Source organism: Copadichromis virginalis, linkage group LG12 (assembly GCF_057382275.1).
Source record: "Copadichromis virginalis isolate Kocher_CV1m ecotype Utaka linkage group LG12, C_Virginalis_male_GT1.1, whole genome shotgun sequence".
NCBI classification, from domain to species: Eukaryota; Metazoa; Chordata; class Actinopteri; order Cichliformes; family Cichlidae; genus Copadichromis; species Copadichromis virginalis.
The window spans coordinates 20251433-20260102 of NC_140629.1; the positions used below are offsets into that span (position 1 = coordinate 20251433).

General features: G+C 38.9%; 1 protein-coding gene across 1 annotated transcript; it reads left to right on the forward strand.

Moving 5' to 3' along the window:
* The first annotated feature begins 1 nt into the window (after nucleotide 1).
* On the forward strand, nucleotides 2-7765 carry tmem167a (transmembrane protein 167A). Its single transcript, XM_085475202.1, has 4 exons — nucleotides 2-82; nucleotides 2554-2663; nucleotides 6826-6860; nucleotides 6978-7765. The coding sequence occupies exons 1-4, from the start codon at nucleotides 80-82 to the stop codon at nucleotides 7046-7048; spliced, it is 219 nt and encodes a 72-aa protein (XP_085331328.1). The 5' UTR covers nucleotides 2-79; the 3' UTR covers nucleotides 7049-7765.
* The last annotated feature ends 905 nt before the right edge of the window (nucleotides 7766-8670 follow it).

Here is an 8670-nt window from a genome sequence, read left to right on the forward strand (position 1 = left end):
CGCAAACCGTGCTTCGCTTTCGTTACGTAAGTTCCAGGGAGGCGGAAGTGTGATGTGGCTTTGATTCCCATTTACAAAAATGGTAAGTTTGTTTTGATAAAGCAGATCTTTTTGATCTTTTGCAGCGACGTTTAAGCGTTATTTATCGCACGTATTGGAGATATGACCTGTATCAGTGATAAACTGTGATGGCAGCTTGTGCTTGTAGAACATACAGTAAATGTTAAACTACCGAGCTAATAGTGGTTAGCTGAGTTAGGCTAAAAGTTTAGCAAATCTAGCCACAATGTCACGTTTCCGTTCATGCTATTAAACTTTTATTTCATCGAGTGCGCGCACTGATGTGTCATTGGGAGTCGTTTGCTAGAAAAGTCAAGTTATCTCTGATTTTTTAAATACGACGAGTGCTAGCATCGTAGTGTTTTGAGGCGTATGCCACGTAGCTAGACAAGGAGCATGGACTACTGCCTGCATGCGTGGGTATTTCGAATTAAAACTCGTAAATGAATATGTAACCAGTGAAATTAATTGTTTCCATAAAGTAGAATTTTAAAGACGAGCGTTTATTAAGAGGGCCTAAATGATGAATAATGATGAAATGATGAACCAACAGAAACAGGGAACGTGGTTAATTATATAACATTTCATTTTTAAAAGTTAAACATTACGTGTACGACACCAGTTAAGTCGTTGTAAAATGATGCTTATTTTCTGTAACAGCATTACAGTTTGAGTTATTGAGGGATATTATAAATTCAGCAATAGAAGCAGTTCATAATCTCGAAGTTATTTTAAGGTATAGACTTTAAATACCCCTGTTTAAATCCTATGTTAGTTCTTAAATGTACTTGTAAACTCATCATGCTCACTACTTGAGCAATGGAGTTGGATTAGAATCTATTGCAGAGTCCCTTGGTTGCTTTGGCGTGCCATAAGATTAAGACAGTTATAAATTAATAACAAAGTCCTTCCTTTAGATTTACCTTTGATTTGATCATAAGTGCACATGCATTGTAAAATGAGGTGCACATGGTAAATATTGCCATTCACATTGCGAAAGACTGGCCAATATGATCAGCAGTTTTTCCATTTAGTTTCTCATCCTGCAGATGAACGCAAATTCCGGTCTTGGTTCTTGCAGCTGCACTACCAATCTGGTCTGTGAGCTAGCTAATATGAAAGGCTTGGACTAGCTGGTTAGCACCAACTGAACAAAAGAGTGAGCTGTTGTTCTCTTGTAACTCAGTGGTAGATAAAGTTCTTTCAAATGGTTGAATACAAAGATCAAAATTACTGGCAATATATAAGGTGAAGATTACTGGATAATTACTGTGTGGGTGTTTAATAAACCAGATTCAATTCCAAAACACCTTGTTTCTTAGATTAGGATGTGGACATGAGTTGCAGTTTGCTGGTGAGTTATGAACAAATACATAAATATTGATCGACCTTGCTTTTTTTTTTCCAGGGAAAAATAATCAGGATTGCTTCCACTAGTTAACCTTTCTAATCTATCTAGGCCAATCTCCAAGGTACATTGTTCTGTAGAAGGCTAAAGGCTCTTTTGCAGTAGCAAATAAAATCACTTAGTATCTGAAACTAAGTTTGATTCATAACTCGACCGTCTTTCAATTCTTACATCGGTGCAACGATCTGTGCAGACATCTGAGTGCCTTTCAATTTGTTGTGACAGTGTGGATTTTTCAACTATGTCTACAAGTGCACCAACTGTAAATGTTCCCTCCAAGCAGACTAAAAAATGGTAGGATAAGAGCACTCATGTGTCCCTGGTGTCCACAGCTGTCCAAAGTACTGTCTGTGTGGTCTACAAGGTTTCATGTATTGACTGCCAATTCTTCAACATGTTTGACAAAAAGTGTGATCAGCAAGAAGAAGTGGGTTGGCTCACAGGTTGTGTGTGAGAAAAATACAGTCTCTGGGGAGCTAATTTTGTTTTCTCCCCATTTATGTTGGACTGTGGGCTCGGTATATTCACTGACTGTTCGATCTATATATGTGGTAGAACACTGTAGTAGCTATTGTTTTAATGCAACAGTTAATTATTCTCATAAGTGGCATGTCTGTTTCTAGTTTTGTTATTCATCTTTTTAATGTCTAAAACAGTTTTGAAGTGAAAATCTTAAGTGTTGCACCTTTTGATGATAAGGACTAACTGAGTCCATTTGGACTTTGGTCTTCATTTTGGCAAATCAGAGTACTGTATAAGATATTGATTGTGAGGGAGGTCATAATACCTTCTAGGCACGTAGTTGATTTTGTAAGTAAGTCTACATATGCACTTTCACTGTGTAATTCTGAATATGAGATTATAAAAAAACAGATTTTAAGTTGAGTTTTTGACAATATAATAACTCTAAAGCGTTCTGCACAGTCAGTCAGCACCAAAGTGAACAACTGGCACAACAGCTATCTTCTCTGCACGTAGCTGAAGATCAGTATTACAGAAAACTGTCACGAGTTCACTTTTTTTAAATTGTTATGACATATTGTATTATGTCTGTACTAAATGTATCATTCTCTTTCATCTTGCAGTCAGCCATTTTCAACTTCCAGTCACTGCTAACTGTGATTCTCCTCCTGATCTGTACCTGTGCCTACGTCAGAGCAATGGCCCCCAGCCTGCTGGACAAGAATAAGACTGGGTAAGATGGGCTACTTAAAAATCACCACTGACATGATTAATTGGCTTCCCATCTTTGTCTTTTTGAGCAGTATAAATGATCAAAATGACTAAATCATTCATCTTTTCTAAGTTCATTATCAGCAATAATGGCAAATTGCTTGATCACTCTTCATTTCACTATGTAATAATTCAGAATGGTAATCTGTATGTAAAGTATATTATTGTGGTTCTATAACATTATAGATCATCTTACAAGAAATTAAAGGTAAGGTTAAAACAGTAAATTTCAGTCTAATGCTTTCAGAATAGATGGAGACATTCACATGCATATGACAACAGTTAAATGTGGAGCCTTGGAGCAGTGTAGAAGAGTGAAAATTCAAATCTAATGATTCTGCAAGTTTAATCAGTGCTTGCTGAAATATTTCTACACAGCAGTCACTTACAGTGTTTCTGCTGGTAAAAACAGGAAAATTGTGGCTGGAGACAACAGTTATTGCGACCAAATGCCATGAATTTGCAAACTCATTATCTTTGAAATCAGAGTCAGTCTGCTATCAGCTTGCAATTAAATGAGATCAAGTTGCCTATTTACATGCTGTGTCTGTGATAATACAGCAATGAACAGTGATACATACAGGGAGTGCAGAATTATTAGGCAAGTTGTATTTTTGAGGAATAATGTTATTATTGAACAACAACCATGTTCTCAATGAACCCAAAAAACTCATTAATATCAAAGCTGAATGTTTTTGGAAGTAGTTTTTAGTTTGTTTTTAGTTTTAGCTATTTTAGGGGGATATCTGTGTGTGCAGGTGACTATTACTGTGCATAATTATTAGGCAACTTAACAAAAAACAAATATATACCCATTTCAATTATTTATTTTTACCAGTGACACCAATATAACATCTCCACATTCACAAATATACATTTCTGACATTCAAAAACAAAACAAAAACAAATCAGCGACCAATATAGCCACCTTTCTTTGCAAGGACACTCAAAAGCCTGCCATCCATGGATTCTGTCAGTGTTTTGATCTGTTCACCATCAACATTGCGTGCAGCAGCAACCACAGCCTCCCAGACACTGTTCAGAGAGGTGTACTGTTTTCCCTCCTTGTAAATCTCACATTTGATGATGGACCACAGGTTCTCAATGGGGTTCAGATCAGGTGAACAAGGTGGCCATGTCATTAGTTTTTCTTCTTTTATACCCTTTCTTGCCAGCCACGCTGTGGAGTACTTGGACGCATGTGATGGAGCATTGTCCTGCATGAAAATCATGTTTTTCTTGAAGGATGCAGACTTCTTCCTGTACCACTGCTTGAAGAAGGTGTCTTCCAGAAACTGGCAGTAGGACTGGGAGTTGAGCTTGACTCCATCCTCAACCCGAAAAGGCCCCACAAGCTCATCTTTGATGATACCAGCCCAAACCAGTACTCCACCTCCACCTTGCTGGCGTCTGAGTCGGACTGGAGCTCTCTGCCCTTTACCAATCCAGCCACGGGCCCATCCATCTGGCCCATCAAGACTCACTCTCATTTCATCAGTCCATAAAACCTTAGAAAAACCAGTCTTGAGATATTTCTTGGCCCAGTCTTGACGTTTCAGCTTGTGTGTCTTTTTCAGTGGTGGTCGTCTTTCAGCCTTTCTTACCTTGGCCATGTCTCTGGGTATTGCACACCTTGTGCTTTTGGGCACTCCAGTGATGTTGCAGCTCTGAAATATGACCAAACTGGTGGCAAGTGGCATCTTGGCAGCTGCACGCTTGACTTTTCTCAGTTCATGGGCAGTTATTTTGCACCTTGGTTTTTCCACACGCTTCTTGCGACCCTGTTGACTATTTTGAATGAAACGCTTGATTGTTCGATGATCACGCTTCAGAAGCTTTGCAATTTTGAGACTGCTGCATCCCTCTGCAAGATATCTCACTATTTTTGACTTTTCTGAGCCTGTCAAGTCCTTCTTTTGACCCATTTTGCCAAAGGAAAGGACGTTGCCTAATAATTATGCACACCTGATCTAGGGTGTTGATGTCATTAGACCACACCCCTTCTCATTACAGAGATGCACATCACCTAATATGCTTAGTTGGTAGTAGGCTTTCGAGCCTATACAGCTTGGAGTAGGACAACATGCATGAAGAGGATGATGTGGACAAAATACTCATTTGCCTAATAATTCTGCACTCCCTGTAGTTGTAAATTGCAAATCTGTGATCTACACACATATAAATTCACATTTTCTTCTTGGATTCAGATTCTAGCCTGAAACCCATTAACAAAAATTCAGAAATTCTTCCACAAATACTGATGTAGTTGCAGCAGGTCTGCAATTAAACTGCAGATTGCCATAGGTGATCAGCAACCATGCTATTATATATAACTGAGGGCGTTTTCACAACTATTGTTCATTTACTCTGATCCGATCAGTTGATGAGTTTGTAAACTTGTAGCTTTTCCCCGTGGTTTTGGTTTACAGAGAAAAGTCCAAGAGAACTCCAGGCGAAGTGCAAACTGTGAAAATATTCAGTCCATTCATTGGCCAGATGTGTCTGGGGCAGGAGAGGAGCAACAAATTAAATATAGGAGGAAGATGCAGTGTGAGAAAACTGAGAATTTACATTGATTTCTTGGCTAGTTGCTAGACCGTACAGACCTGCACATATATAAAACCTCCCCACATTAAGAATACAAAGAATGCATTGCAAACTAATGTTTTTTAGTTCAAACTTGCAGCATACAGCTGGTGGTTGGTCCAGTTTGGGGTCAGATCACGCTCGCACCATAAACAAACTGCTCTGGTGCTTGTTTGGAAATGCACCGAGACCACCTCCTCCTCCTCCGGTGTGGTTGTTTTGAATGGCACCCAAGTGCGGTTACTGTCTTCACAACTGCACAAACAAATCTTACCAAGGGGGAAAATGAACCTGAGCTCAATTTAAACAGACTAAACAGCGCAGGTGTGAAAACACCCTAAGACGACCAATTGAGTCAAGCAGCCCATTGCAAAAAGATGTTTCACAGATGAGTTTGCTCATTGCTACAGACTGCGATTGTTTGGAAACAAGTTGCCTCCTACCAGGTGAGCTTTGCAATAGACTTGGAATCAAAAGGTCGGTGGGGTGACCACTTGGATACCACAACTACTTGCAATCAGTTCCAGATTTTTCCTAGTCGCAAGGGGATTGCTGTCCTCGTCTTACTCTGTCCACACTGAGCAATGGCAATTGTTGATAGACACACACCACCAATGATAAGTGAACATCCTTTAAGGTTCTGACGCCGTCAGTTTTCATAATAGAAATGGTGCACTTCAAGTAATTTACGCCTGTATTTTTGCTCATATTAAAGTCGTTCCTTTATCAAGTAAGGCTTGTCTGTCCAAAACACTTGGTTAATAAGAAGCTGCTTATTAAGGCCAGTAAAGTAGCAGAAGTAAAGCAGATTTTTATAATTTCAGGATCAACATTATTCTTGGCTGTATAAGTTCTGTAATTCATTTCTAATAAATCTGGCAAATCCCAGAAACAGTTTCACTCACATACACACAGCATTGGAAAAGGGAGGGACATCCTGTTCAGACAAGCGCTTGAGACTGAGAATGTCATATGGGATGATTTAATAGTTTTCCCCCTTGATTGATTTGTTGACTGAGGCATGAGACATTATTTGTGTTGATTTGATGCCACACATTTCGCAGATAATTCTTGTGTGGTAGGGAAAGGCACAAAATCTAAGGGGAATACCATCTCCAAGAAAATATGTGTTTTATAAAGAAAAATAGCAGTACACTCAAAAACAAATCTTAGCTTCAAGTGTACAAAATGTAACTGTTATACAGAGACAACTTTGAGGAAAAAATTGTACAATGGGATGCTGACACCATCTGGTGAGAATGAAAGTTTAAAAAGTTTGCTTTAAATGCAGAGACACACAGAGCTCTCAAAAGAAGTGAAAATGTCTCATTTGCCTCAGTGCTCAATCCATATGAGATGTCCTGCTGTTCGTCTTTTCCCTCTACGTTGTAAATTCCTCACATGGAACTTGACATCCGATGGCTGCTTGGGTTTTGTGGAGTACCTCTGTTGCTGTATGTGCACATATCATCACAGGTCTTTGAGCTTTTAATATCAGAGTTCCTGTTTGTAATGTTTGTAATTCCTTTACTTTTTAGGCTTCTAGGAATTTTTTGGAAGTGTGCCAGAATAGGTAAGCCTATGACTGCCCCATATAGTTTTTTTTTTACTTTGTCATATTGTTATTCATACATGCATGCAGAAATGTTTCCTGACAAAGCCTAAACACTGCACTATTGCATTTCTCCAGGTGAGCGGAAGAGTCCGTGGGTGGCCTGCTGCTGTGTCATCATGGCTTTTAGTATACTGTTCCTACAGTAGCAATCTAAAGAAACCCACTAATGGAAACATTGGAGAAATGGAGAGACACGAAGACATGGACAGGATGATCCTAGAAGCACAATAAGACCTCCTTTGCTTATCAGTTAGATAATGTAAAAAGAGAGACCTGACATCACGTACTGAGTCACGGAGAGCCCGTGTATGGAGGAGGGGGTTAGCTGATAGCATTTGTGTGAATCCCTCCACAGACTTCCAGGTCTGTACGTTTAAGTGTGTGTGTGGGAGGAACAAGTGTACCGCTTTTCTGTTATCTGCTATTTGTGGGATCAAATGATACAGTTTGTCTAAACATTTCAAACAGATTTTTTCCATCATTTTGTGTCACTATAAGGAGCTGATTAATCTGTTTGAAATTCTTCACAAAGAGGACCCCAATAAATGTTTAATCTGTTAAGGGATTTACATGCTGACTTATATTTGTTACCTTCCTGTTTGTTGAGTTGAAAATGGTGGGTACAGCAAACAAAATGGTATTAAAGCTCTTCAGGTGTCTAGTTGTCCTACATTTTTGCCTCAAAGAGCTACTGATGTTTTTAATGTCAGTTGGTTTGCAGCTATTTATTAAAGTCCCTTTTTTTTGGAAGTGTGGTTTTAAGTTTTTCTTTTTTAACAAAGCTTATGATTCATGTTTTCTGCCACATTGTACAAAGTGTCAGTAATTATGACTTCAAACATGGTAAATACGTGTTGATGATAGATTTGTGTCATTCTTTACTATTTAAGTACTTATTTATAAACATGCAAGAATCTTTTTAGAGCTGTTTAGAGGGTCAAGAGTTCTGCTTTAAAAATCTGGAGAAAATTTAGTAGCCTCTGAAACAGATCCAGAATATGTTAGAAAAGTTACAACTATGTGTGATTGCTTATTTAGACAAATTCTGGTAATTTCATCTTTGAACTGTGTACAAGATAAATTGCATGAAACCAAAATTCCACATGTGACCACATCATAAAACTGCCTGCAACAGGCTTAAATTATAAAGTCCTTATGAAAAAGCCTTGACAAGTTTTGTCAGCCACAGAATTTGACCAATTGGTGAAATCCTAAGAAATGCTGGCCTGGTATTGTTTCAGGAAATAGTACAACTGCATTGTGGGTTTCTCATGAAAATATGAAGGGGGGGGTTAAAGTTATTCACACATTTTCTCCCTGTTTATGGGTACAGAGGATGAGACTAAAGAAGAACACTTGTAGTCACACACCCCCTTGATGAGTATCCAGATCCAGACTCCCTGTTAGAGAACATAGATCGTATATTGGTGTGCAACCATTTTAGCTCTCCTCGGTTGAGATAAAGCATCAAGCCTTCTGGTAAATTTGTGATTATCAGGCCATGACGCAGATAGAGCAGACACAGCGGAGCAGTCCTCCGTTTCTATTTGGGGGAACAGAGATACTGGTACGAAGGATATCACTGGGTCAATGAACTGAGCTAATGTCTTGGGTGATGAAAGGAAGACACTATGGAAGAACTGATGCTCCTTGCTTCAGCTGATGATAGGAGCTGTTATCACTGGTTCAATTACATGTAGGAAAGATGGAAGAAATAACTCGTAAACTGGCGGTAGGCAGCTGTATACTGCTCTGGTAGGGTAATTTG

What these genes read in the sequence shown, in the direction of transcription:
- tmem167a (XM_085475202.1), top strand. An exon ending in CTGGACAAGAATAAGACTGG is followed by an intron (nt 2,664 to 6,825) that starts GTAAGATGGGCT and finishes TTTACTTTTTAG; the next exon opens with GCTTCTAGGAATTTTTTGGA. An exon ending in TTGGAAGTGTGCCAGAATAG is followed by an intron (nt 6,861 to 6,977) that starts GTAAGCCTATGA and finishes GCATTTCTCCAG; the next exon opens with GTGAGCGGAAGAGTCCGTGG.